Source organism: Fukomys damarensis, unplaced genomic scaffold (assembly GCF_012274545.1).
Source record: "Fukomys damarensis isolate Sample0158 unplaced genomic scaffold, DMR_v1.0_HiC HiC_scaffold_28, whole genome shotgun sequence".
Classification (NCBI taxonomy): domain Eukaryota; kingdom Metazoa; phylum Chordata; class Mammalia; order Rodentia; family Bathyergidae; genus Fukomys; species Fukomys damarensis.
In genome coordinates, this window is record NW_022900940.1 from 45,904,543 (window position 1) to 45,916,858 (window position 12,316).

General features: G+C 42.5%; 1 protein-coding gene across 25 annotated transcripts in view; it reads right to left on the minus strand.

Moving 5' to 3' along the window:
* Cadps (calcium dependent secretion activator) overlaps positions 1 to 12,316 on the minus strand; it is a 418,444-nt gene that overhangs the window by 144,262 nt on the left and 261,866 nt on the right. For 15 of the 25 annotated variants that reach the window (XM_019204903.2, XM_033756967.1, XM_019204905.2 and 12 more), the window contains exons 11-12: positions 6,174 to 6,386; positions 2,124 to 2,135 (exon numbers count right to left, since the gene is read on the minus strand). In XM_019204903.2, coding sequence (XP_019060448.1) covers positions 2,124 to 2,135; positions 6,174 to 6,386 — 225 coding nt within the window. The remainder of the gene's footprint in view (positions 1 to 2,123; positions 2,136 to 6,173; positions 6,387 to 12,316) is intronic. The other 10 variants (XM_019204898.2, XM_019204913.2, XM_033756969.1 and 7 more) reach the window with 1 other exon arrangement.

Below are 12,316 nucleotides of genomic sequence, written 5' to 3' on the forward strand. Positions count from 1 at the left end.
GCTTCATTGGACGGTACCAAGAGCCGTGCTGCGCTCTGAAGAAATGTGGAGTTGAAAACAACTATGGCAATATACCCAAGAGCATAAACAATGTTAATTTTTATAACTCTTTGTAAGGCAGCTGCTTTGAGTAAAAATCATAACCGAGATCTATCTTATCAGTGATCTCAAATCAAGTAAATGATTTCTAAGTTTCTCTGCTCTAATCATTACATTTTGAAATAATTAATTTTATGTTCCCTACATGAAAAAAATATATTTTCTACACTTGACTAATTAGTGATGCATCTTCTGATAAATCACTATGGGACATGAAAATGCTCAACTGATTAGCGAATGATACGTTAAATGTGTCTGAAGTAGTTAATTAAAAATGAATCTTCACTTAATATGCCTATTTAGATCATGTAACAGTGTTTTGAAAAATTTGGACTGGATTATAGGAGTCTATCCTTTTAAAAAATCATTTCCTTTTGTGACGGGAGAAAATGTGATTTACAGTGTAGTTTTGGGCCATGCAAATTAAGCTGATATTGAATTAATTCTTAGATATTGCATTCTTGCAACGTAGCAACTGCAAGTTGACAATACAAGAAGATATAGCAAAAATCTCATTAGATAAAATTATAGGAATTAAGGCAAACAACTATTTGAAAATTTACTAGGATAGCAATGCATTGTGCAAATAGATGTAAATTCACTCAGAACAGAACTCAGTCATCTACTCATCCACCCTCTCATTCTTGAAAAAAAAAGTATAGCAAATTCCTAAATTCCCACTAAGTTCACATTCTATGATAAGTTTTTAAAAATGCCTCATCAGACATTCAAACAAAAATAAAGTTAAATTAAGTATTTGCTTTGAGGGGTGAAAAAACTCTGTCTGCTAGCCAGGAGTACATTTATGCAAAATAAAAGAAAAAGAAAGAAAGGGAGAAAGAAAGCAAATTAAAGAAAACAAATTAGAAGAAAGGACTATTGTTAAATGGTCAGGAGAAATGGTATGACCTACTTCTTCTAAATTTGCATTCAGAATACTCAAATACATATTTGCCTGCTCTCTTGACCATTTTTTTTCCTCACTCCCTCTCATGTCAAGGCTCCCTGCTACACATTTTTTTGTGGATAGCTTTTTTTGCTAGATGAATAAAGGAAATGCATATTTTCTTTTATTAATACATAGTAAAGAGAAAGATTTTTCTGAAGTTTTAAAGTCTCTTTTTTTTCTCTTACAGGTTTCCTTTTAGAAAAATTAATACGGATACAAACGAGGTTGAAAAGTTATTGTTGTCATTGTTCTTGAGGGCGTAGTAGAATGACATTTAAATTGGAGGTCAAATATTCGTGCTGACCCCTGCACACTGTTAGATTGTGAATCCAAAATACTTGTGACGAAGGCACATGGATTCTCTGACCTCCTTAATTTGATGCTTTTATGTGTGGTAGTCCCATGTACTAGAGCGCCCCTTTCAAAATTAGGCCTCTATTGAATACTACCTGAGAGGAGACTCTCAAGTCTGATCAAATGAATTCTTAAGTGTTCAAGTAATGCACTTACTTTATTAATGGCTTTCTGCAATTCCTTAGGTGTGGCTCAGTTAAAATCTTTTGGGTTCTGCCCTACCTTTCTACTTGTTAAGGTACCCGTGGTTACCACGCATCAGAAACTGACCATTCTTATTGTTGGAATAGGAAAGGAAACAACAACAACAATAACAATTACACATTATCAGAGTGCAAAATGATCTGTTTTCAGGCATTAAGCAGTCAGGTAGCTGTGAACTCCATGAAACAAAGGCCTTAATTGCCATTTCATTGTGATGTTAATTAACATTCTCCGAATGAAAAAAAATTAGGAGGTGCTCATGGTCAGCTTTACTCAGAGGATCATTTGATGCCAATATGAAAGCCAAGGAGAAGAGGCAATTATGCACACATCACATGCATCCTAGTTTCAGTATGGAAGCTTACATTTCAAACCTAAGGTCAAGAAAATAACATGAAAAGTTTTACTACAAAGTCTAGACATGAGGAAGATTTAAGAGGAGGGGGAAAGCACATTGCAGGTGTCAGATAATCTGGTCTGATTATCTGAGCTGTGCTAGCTATGGGGGAGCACTTACCCTTCAGTCCAGCTAGAAGTTAGCAGGGTAAGAAGGAACAAACCAGAATAACATAAAGACTAGCAACAAGGCTCAGGAAAGCAGACAGGAGCTCTAACCTAGCAGCTAAAGTTCTTGGGTTTGAGCAAAGATTGAACAAGAAAACTTCAAACAAAACAAAAGAGAAACAAAACAACCCCCAAACCAATAGTAATAACAATCCCCCTAGCTGTATAAGACTATTTAATATGGGTTAAAAACAGAACAATTTTCAGAAACATCCAACTTTGGGGATGCATGATTTTATTAGTTGAGAAATACACTTTAAAACGAATCACTGTAATATGTCAAATAATCATTGACCAAAAGTCAAAGCTTAAAAGAGCCCCTTATGCCCCACCTCCTTCCAAATGAGAATTAAGGTACAGATTGTTACTGCTCCACTAGTGCAGAATGGACAGGGATAAGATGTCCTGGTGAGAGGCCACCTGGCATAACATACTAAGGCATATGAAACTAGTTATAAACTCAAATACAAGTTTGGATGTTTCCAATGTGAGCAACAGTGGCCTTAAAAATTAGAGAACTGAAAGTATTCATTTGAAAAAGTTGAGTAACTAGGTACCAACTTAATCTTTAAAATTTTAACTAAAAAGGAAAAAAGAAAAAAACTAAACTAAATCAGCAACACACACAAAAAAAACCACAAAAGAACAAAAAAATTTTAAAGGTCGATGGAACCCTCCCAAAATCTTTGTAGAGTCACAAACTAATGAATAGCAGGATCTATTTTTTTTTCCAATTTTCCAATTATATAAATACTCTACTTCTTTCTTAGATGTGTTTTCACTTTGAAATTGCAAAAAATACAAACTACACCAAAAAGTCTGTCAAACTGAATTTAAAGACCCCAATCAACTTACAATTGCTCCTAAGTTTCCCAAACTATAAAACATTCATCTCAGGTTTCCCTGGAACAGATAGCAACATGACAAGACTGGAGTGTCTCTTTTCCCTATCCCCCCAAATTTATATGTTGCTGCTTACTTCTTAGCTTCCCTTGGCTGTGTAAATACTAATAAAGTGGTGACAAAGTCAAGTCATCAAAAGTTGCCCAAAATTACTCCCGAGAAGAATGGCAAGCATTTTGAACACAAACTCAAAACCAGGATTTAATGAGATGTGTGCAGAGTAAAGTCCTTAAAAATAACCCTTACCTTTTGGGAGTCAAAGAAACCTTTTTAAAATGCAATACTTGATTTTTAAAAACTTTTTTTGCTAGCTAGAGAATTTGTGACTAATTTTTGAGCTGTAACTTGAACAAATGAACCAAATGTAAGTGAAGGACCAAACTTGCTATTTAGTGGTGTGTTACGATTGTTTTTCATTTTTATTGCTTCAGAGAACTAGGTGACCAATACAACCTGGTTCTCCCAGGACTGAGGGTTTCCTGGGACAAAGGATTTTCAGGGCTCAAAGTAGGGAAGTCCCAGGCAAATCAGGGATGAGTTAGTCACCTTACATCGTAATTGACACTGACTTACTCATATACAGTTTGATCTGTGTAATAGTGATGGTTGAACTTAAGTAAAAGCAGTTGTGAAGTCACTGTGAACTAACCACCATTCTACAGCAGACTCTCCTAAAAATTTGGATACAGCCCCTCATCCGGGCCCCCATGTGTGAGCGCAAGTTTGTTATGTGTACCCCAAGGCACCATGGAGTGGAATGTGCAATTCATCCTTGGTTCTTTCATTTTTCTTTCTCATGGATTCTGTCTACGCCTACATGCAGATGTTCAGTGGAAGGTTGGACTGTTTTCCTCTGATGGTTTTTAAACTATGGGAATAGAAGTTGGTAGTTTGGCTGCAGTTTTTAGTAAGTTCCAAAACTATCAATAGATAGAATCTGAGTCAAGGCTGAGGTTCTGTCTCAGGGTTAATGAAGTAACCGTGGACTGCTGAGCTCAGCGTTGCTGGACTGAAGCTCAGGGGCAGGGCTGCCATTTATTACAGGACTCCCTGTACAGCAGGGCAGACTGGGCAGCATACAACTCGGGGCATGTTCACATTCATGGCCGAGAAGGGGACCTCCTGTCCTTTCCAACCAACACGGCTGAATGTGCTGGCCCTTTCCTTCTGGAAGTAGGTAGATGTAGTAAGTAAGGTCTCATATTCTTTAGAGAAAACCCATTTCTGGGCAGAGTTCAAGGAATTAGTGGACAAGAAGGTCAGATAGATAAATTCTGAGAAATCCCAGGGGTATGCATTATCTCTTACCTCTCAGACCACCTCGTATTCTTTCTAGGGATGGTATTTATTCCTCAAATTCTAACCTTTCGGATTTTGCTGGATGCTCCAATTCATAAAAGTTCCTAGTCAAGCTGTATATATTCAACTGAATCCTTTTGCTGTTGCCTAATAATTTGTATTTTAATTTCATAACAATATAAATCGTACCTACAGAGGTAAATCTCCATCAAGAGCCTCTGTGTATTTCCATGGAGAATCATCTCTCTTCTTAAGCAGCTTCCTTTACTAGTCTTCTTTTTTTAACCTTTTGTTTTTTGACAGTAGGGCTTGGACCAGGGTCTTGCGCATGCTGAGCATACACTGTATCACTGAACCACACACCCTAGCTCTCTCCACTTAATTTTCCTCTTCCCTGTTTAGTGAGCAAAAAGTATGTCAATCACAGCCATGTGGATCTTCTTAATCTGGGCAGATGAGAGAACAGACACTGAATGCGAAGTGAAATGACCTCAAAAGAACGGGAGATTATTTGGAAAAAATAAGACCAGTGTTTTCCAAATATCACTTGCGATATATGTGTTATGAGATTGATTGGATGGTGGTCATAATTAGCGTTTTTTCTCATGCAAGAATGATTGCATTTCAGATGGATATGATGTGCAGTTTCCAAATCCATTACAAAAAGGTCACTGGGCAGGGTGAGAGGAGGGATTCTTTCACACAGTTGTTTTTTACTTAGAAAAAATAAATATTGGGTAGGTTTTAGCTCAGTGAATGACTGCTGCTACCTTTACTGGTCTCAGATAACCCTAGATGCCAAAGACAATAAGAGAAAACAGGAAGGGGCAGCCTCAATGATGGTCCCAGAGACGGGCTGTCCTTCTGCTCCCCATTCCCACGATGGACTCTCTTATTCTTTCTTGTTTTTTTATGTATGTCTCATTTCCAGACAGCTGCTCAGTGACCCAGACTGAGGAAGTGGGTTCTGAACTAAAGTGAGGGATCCCCCTGACAACGGCTAAGATGGCTTGTACCTGAGTTAGCCCTGGTTGACTTGGTATTCAGGGTAAGACAGATGTTTCTACTTAGAGTGAGTGTTTGTTTGATTTCCTGCTTTACATCTGCATTTTTCTTTGTTTTAGTAAATTGTGTACAAGCACATACTGGCTTTCACCTTACCCTGTGTATCACAAGTGTTGGGAGAGAAAAGTCATTCCTAGGCAGTAAGAAGATGGGGCAAAGGGACAAGAAAGTAAACAGAGGCAGAGCTGAAAGGAGAAGAAACTGGAATATTCACTGTGGTTGCTGAAGGAGACAGTTTCATTTCTGGGTAGCTGACACTTGAGCTAAGAATGGGATTTTAGGTACTTTTTTCCCACTATATATGATAATATAATCATTTATTTTTAAATGACTTTAAATTGCAGATTTGAGTTGATTTCAAATCAACACTATTTTAAAATCACACTTAATAGGAAGAAATGAAACAATAACATAGATAATCTGCTACACATGAAGAACTCAAACAAATACATGTTTGGCTGTGAATTCCAAAGTTTCACTAAAGCAATGAGAAATAAATACACATAGAATACGCTTTCTTTTGTGCAGTTCTTGGTGGAGAATGTCAAGTATTGCACTTTAAAATAACGTTCATCTACCATAGTGTCCCAACTTTCACCCTGAATCCTCTGTATGTTTCCAGCAAACATGGTGTTGGGAATCCCGAATATAAAAGTAGCTAGTTTTTCTTATTCAACTTTGGGAGGTCTGCTTCACCCTATGGAGCTAGATTTGTAAGAAGTGGCAATTCACTTACAGAACTGTGAGATGGGGGCGTCCAGCTGAGGCACGTTCCCTCCCTTGGCGTTGAGCTTCTGGACCTGGGTCGGGGGAACGGGCTTGTGGGACTGTCCTGTGGCCCGGTACATGGCCTGGACCCACAGGATGCGGTCCTGCTCATCATCACTGGCAAATATCACCGTGTCTCCTTCTTTGACTGCATTGAAGAAGGCTCGGCCCCCTTCCAGACCTGCGAGGCAAGGAAAGAACAACTTCTAAACAAGACTCAGCAGGCAGTTTCAGCAGCTTCTCTTTGAGCCAGAGGAGAGGAGGAGGGATTTACCCGAGTCTAGGTGGGGATTGTGAGAACCACTTGGCCATGAGTGTGACCATGGCACTGAAGAGACAGGTTGGCCCTGGCTCGATGGAACTATCATGCAGACTGCTTGTAGGACGGCCGCACCTCTCCCATAACCACACGCCTTGCCCCTTTATATTTAGAATCAAATGACCAATAACAACAAAGCCTCTTTGGAGCCTGGCTCCCCTGTCGGTTATTACCCTGTTGTTCTCCTCTGCACAGTGAAAGGATTATCAGGGCATCAGAAATGAAATTCTTGTGCACATGAGTTCCCTGGGCATCTTTATAAATGCAGCCTCTGATTTAGAGGTCTGGAATGGAGCCCGAGAGCCGGCGTTTCTGACAAGCTCTGAGCACCATACTCAAGTAGCAACGGTTTCTTTCTTCCTCTTTGGCCCCTCCGTTCCAGCTGCTGCTTGACTGAAACACTCTTGTCGAGACCACCCATGACCTCCCTTTGCTGACTCTGACAATCAGTTCCATTTCATTCACTCCATCACTGGTCAGCAGCACTGGACACACGCTCCTGTCTCCTTGAAACACTTTCTCCACTTGGCTTCCAGGAAACTGCATTTTCCTTTTTCTCCCTGGCTTTTTCTCCTTTTTCCTTTTTCTCCTCTCTGTCTTGTTTGCTGGTTGTTTTTTGCCCTTCTCCTGGCCTTTAAATGTGAGAGTATGATGGTGTCCTGTTCTTGCACCCCTCTCTCCTTTACCCATATCCTCCCACGATGTCACTGAACTTTGCGTAGCATGAACGTGTGGAGGGTCCTCACATTTCTCCCACCCTGGGACTTCTGTGCTGAACCCCAGATCTGACCAGGCAATGGCTTTCTTGACTTCCCCACACCGACACCCAATGGACATGCCGAGCTTTTCTTACCCAGCGCCATCCTTCTGCTAAGCCTCCTCTTCATCCCAGAAAGCCTTTATCCCATGTCTGCAGAAGCTGAAGTCCATAATCTTGGGTCATTTTTGCTCTCTCACTTCCTAATTTCTCTAAAGGGGATTGAAATTCTCAGAATTCTACCACTAGAAATTACCAGGTGTGAGTGCTCCCACACTCATACTGCTACACTGAACCTGGCTGCGATCTTCTCCCTCCTGGGCTCCTTTTACAGGTCCCTGTCTGATGTCTGCCTCCAGTCTCACTCTCCAGAGTCAGTTCTCAACCTGGCGTCAAAGTCAGCCATTCAGCACAAGCATCAAGTTAGATCATTCCTCTGCTCAAACTTGCCAGTGGCTCTATACTCCACTTGGACAAAAAGCTCCTTCTGGCCAAGTCTGCAGCCCAGATCAAGGGGCCCTCCACCATCATGGTCTCCTCTGCTAGCATTCTCTCTGCCCCTGTGCACTATGCATTCATTTCACGGTAGCCCCACTGTTCATGAACACCCAGGCACTTCCTCATCTCCAGACTCTGCACTTGCTCCTCGGCAGTACTCTTCTTTCAGATCTCTCCTGCAGAATCACACCCTCACTTCCTGCATGTCTTTTCAAGATTCACATTCCTGATGAGGCCCTCCCTGACCTCCACCTCTTCTTACCTGCCTCCCCTACCTTGCTTAATTTTTCTCTATTGCTCTTATCACCTTCCAGCAAACTACACGCTTTACTTTGTATTTTAGGGGCAAAGAGTTGTTGCCTGTTTTGTTCACAACCATATCCTTGGGCATCTAGAATAGTGCATGGCACAAAGTAGGTGCTCAACAAATATTTATTGAAGGAATGAATAAGCTACAGCCCTAATTTTCCCTAGGTAGTCCTCCAGGTAAAAATTTAGAGGAAAGTACAAGTGTCTCTTTGGGCTGAGAACAAAGCTGTATTGTATCTATCAACACATTCCAGATACCTGCATTTTAAGTACCTGGGACTTTCCATCAAGGAATAAAGCATAATATCTAAATATCTACATTCCCCATTCTCTCCCCAGTTATTAGTTAAAAGTAAAGAGAAGACTAAATGAATGATTTGCATCTCAAAATTTGCAGTGAGGTCCAGACAATAACTCATCTGACTCTGGCACTGGAAGAGATTTCTGGCGACACAGGACTTCTCTGTGACAACAATGTTAATTCAAGTGTCTACTATAGAAGAGTGAGTATGGGTTACAATGACCAGAGACTGAGGTAATGGATAGCCATTTCTTTAGTCTAGTGATACAATATCAATAATTTTTTTCAGCACTGGGCATCGAATCCAGTGCCTTTACATTGAGCAACATCCTCAGCCCTTGCTTCTTTTTACTTTTTATTTTGAGACGAGGTCTTGCTAAGCTACTAAGTTGCCAAGACTGGGCTCAGATTTGTGATCCTCCTGCCTTAGCCTTTCAGAATGCTGGGATTACAGGCTGCCTCGCTATGCCTGGCTCAACAAAGTTTTGATAAAAATCTTTTTGATGGTTATGATTATGAGGGCTATTTTGTCTAACTTCTTGTGAAGGGTATACATGTGTAACCTGCAAAGGGGGATATATGGGTAACAAGCTGGAAAAACCCAATGAACTTAAGAATGACATGATAAGAAAAATTCTGGATGGCAGGGAAGTAAAACAATTTTTAAAGCGGCTTTCAGCCTGAAAAGTGAGCACCAAGGAGTTAAAAGGAGGCATGGGTCTGCAGTCTAGCCTTTGGCAACCTCAGGATCAGCCGCCTGCTTCGCTGCAGTCAGTCAGTGCCTGGTTAGATATCTCTGGACTTTCATCCCCTTCCCCTCCCCTCAGGCTGCTGCTGGGGGTGGGGACAGTGACCCCGAAGGGACTGTCCAAAAGAGCCTGGGACCTAGGGAAGCGGTCAGACTTCTCCACTGTGCATGCTTTCAGAGCCACAACTGGAGAGATGATCAACTTTCAGATCTTTCCCTACTCCTCCCAATAGTCCTATGATTACTATCATTCCCTTTCCCGGGAGAGAAAATGAAAGCCACCCTGGTCTGTACGTGGCAGAGCTGTGCTTCTAATCCCCAATATCTGGCTGCTCCAGAGCTGATGATTGTCAGCATTGCACTGTAGGAGACCAAGGACACTCTGAGGACACCAGGAAGGAGGGAGGGGACTGACACAATTCAGAGAGGGCCGAGACAGGAGAGAGCGAAGAGGACAGTGTCCTGTTCTACAAGAGACTCAAAGTCAGCGAGAGCAGCAGTTTGTTGGGAAGGCTTTTGCAAAACACGATGGAAAACAGTGTAAGGTTCTCCGGGGAGGAAGCACAGAGGACCCAGAGACACACAGGAACAGAGGGAGGTAGGCCAGGCATGGCCAGTGGCTGGGGGAGGTGAGGACATTACCCTCTGTTTATGGGGGGAAAAGACCCACACGCATTGCCTATGCCCAAAGTTAGCTGTCTGACATACTGTGCCTGGCATTATTCTGAATGGATATCTTTTTATATGAAGATTTCATTGCTTGGGGGAATCGAGAGACTGTTGCATACCCTGTGAATCACACCCAGGGAAAGGTAAAGGAAAACATTTTCAGTTTTAGTTTAAAAAGAGTAGCTCATGCGTAAAACTTACCTACAATAATTTACCAATTCCCCAAACTGACATCTCAAGGGTTCTAAATAGGTAGAGCTCATTTAGTAAAAATGCTTGGGTCTTGGTGACCCCAAGGGTCAGGACCTGGCTGGTCCTGAGGCAAGGATGTTACCCAGTCCCAGCCTTCCGGATGGGAAAGACTGGCTGCGAGAGGACAGAGCCCAGAAGCAAGTCCACAATCTGGCTTTACTGCTGCCCCGAAGGAGGCCAGGACTGGCAGAGACAGGCAGGGACTCCAGCTTCCCCCAGCCCGAGGCCCAAGCCCTGGGAGCTGCCGCAGGCTCTGAGGATGCGCCCAACCCGTCTGTACTGAGATCCACAGCCGGCGAACCTCCTGTACACCGGAATCCCCTGGAGTGCTTATTTTAAAAGGTGGGTTCTGCTTCCTCTCCTTCTGGTTCACAGGATGGGAGTGGGGCTCAGAAACCTTGCTTTTTAATAAGCATTCTTTAAGACGTTCTGAGCAAGCACGGCAGGGCCATACACACCTGTAACCTCTGTGCGCTGAGAGGCTATAGCTGCCTAGGCAACTTTGCAAAGTGCTGTCTCAAAAGAGAAAGAGAAATAGAGGCAGGAAGGGAGGGAATGAGGGAGGGAGGGAATGAGGGAGGGAGGGAGGGAGAGAGAGAGGCAGGAAGAAAGAAAAGAAGGAAGAAATTCTGAGTGAAGGGACTGAGGGACAAGAGATGCAGCTCAGTGGTAGCCTTGTTATGAACAAGGCCTTGGGTCCAATCCCCAAAACCAGAAAAAGAAATTTCAAGTTAAATGTTTTCTTGACAAAATGACAAATGAGAGTGATCAGTCAAATATTACTTGGGAAATACAGGACTTGGCACAGGGAAAGACAGAAGAAGCTGCTTAATATCCCCAAGATCATAATCAATTTATTTTCCATTTATGTCTTGCATAAAAGGAATTTATAAATCGTGACGCATGGGGTCACTAATGGAAAGAAATAAAAAAGCTTTAACAACACCTGTGCAGTCACTCCTAAGTGTGCACACTGAAGGGCTTTCTCCCTGCTTCTATCTCCCTCACTACAGGAAGCAAATTCTGCTGTCAGCTCATAAAGAAGAACCGTTATTACTGCTGTTCATATAGCAAGTGCCAAAGAGTGACAGGGTTGGATCCCAGGTCCCAGTCCAGCCATGGGGCAGCCTTTGCCCTCTTGGAATCTCAGCTTCTTCATTTACAAAGTGGGATGTTGATCCAAGTCCCGTGTACTCTGTGAGATGCACGGAGGGCCGGACGCAATCATGGAGGAAAGCGAGTTAGGGGCGGGCTCTCAGGAAGTTACTGTCCTGAGATGACGTCAGCTTTTCTTTTCAGATTGCCTCTTTAGCCTCCCATGTTAAGATGGACATCTTAGGACTGACTGAATATATTTCTTCAAAGAGAACCCAATGACTTGAGAAGAGCCCAAACTATTGCAGAGCAGTCTGACACCTGGTTTCTTAATGCAGGGCCCTTCTCTTACTAAAACGTTCTACAGCACAGTGAGGTTCTAACTCTGGGCTCTACTCACCATGAAGGGTTTCCAGGCAAAGCTTGTACTCAAGGCTGACACGGTCAGCTGTGTACCATGCTCTGGAAGGATGTGAGTCTCGGGTGGAAGTCCTGAGGAGCTGGGATTCTGGGGATGCTGGTTTCTCCAAGGGGGCCTGGCCAAGGCCTTCCCTGCCATACCTTTTCAGGTTAACACCCCATCTTCTCTCAAACTCTGTTTTTCTTTTATGTGTATTTTGTTGCATGTGGAAGAGCAATATGGGAGTAAAAAAAGGTTTTGGGCCAAATAATGCAGTATGGTTGGAAATGCTTCCCTTGTGCAGATTTGGCATAAAAATAAACTTCTCTGAGAGAGGGCTGTTGGTGCTTGTTGTTCATTAATATGCTGAAATGATTTCGCACCCCCACCCTCATTTTGAAGGTTCTTTGAGGCTGATTTCTATTCATTTTTCTGGGAAAAAGATAAAATGGGTGGGGGGAGAAGTGTGAGGGGGCAGGATGTAAAACTTATGCAATGTAGAACTTACGAGAAATACTTCCATTTATATGGTTCTCTTCGTTACATAAGGCTTAGGAGCTGCGATGCTTATGCTTAGAGACTGGTGTCTTCTCAGGGGAAAAATGTACTTGGGGAGGGTGCTCTTACCAAGTCCTACCGCCTAGCCACATCGAGCTCCTGACTTCCAGCCAGGTCACGGAGGCATCATATCTGCCAAGCCCACACATCACTGGTGACAAACCACATGCGCGTGCTTGCAAGCGCTCACGCGCACACACACATA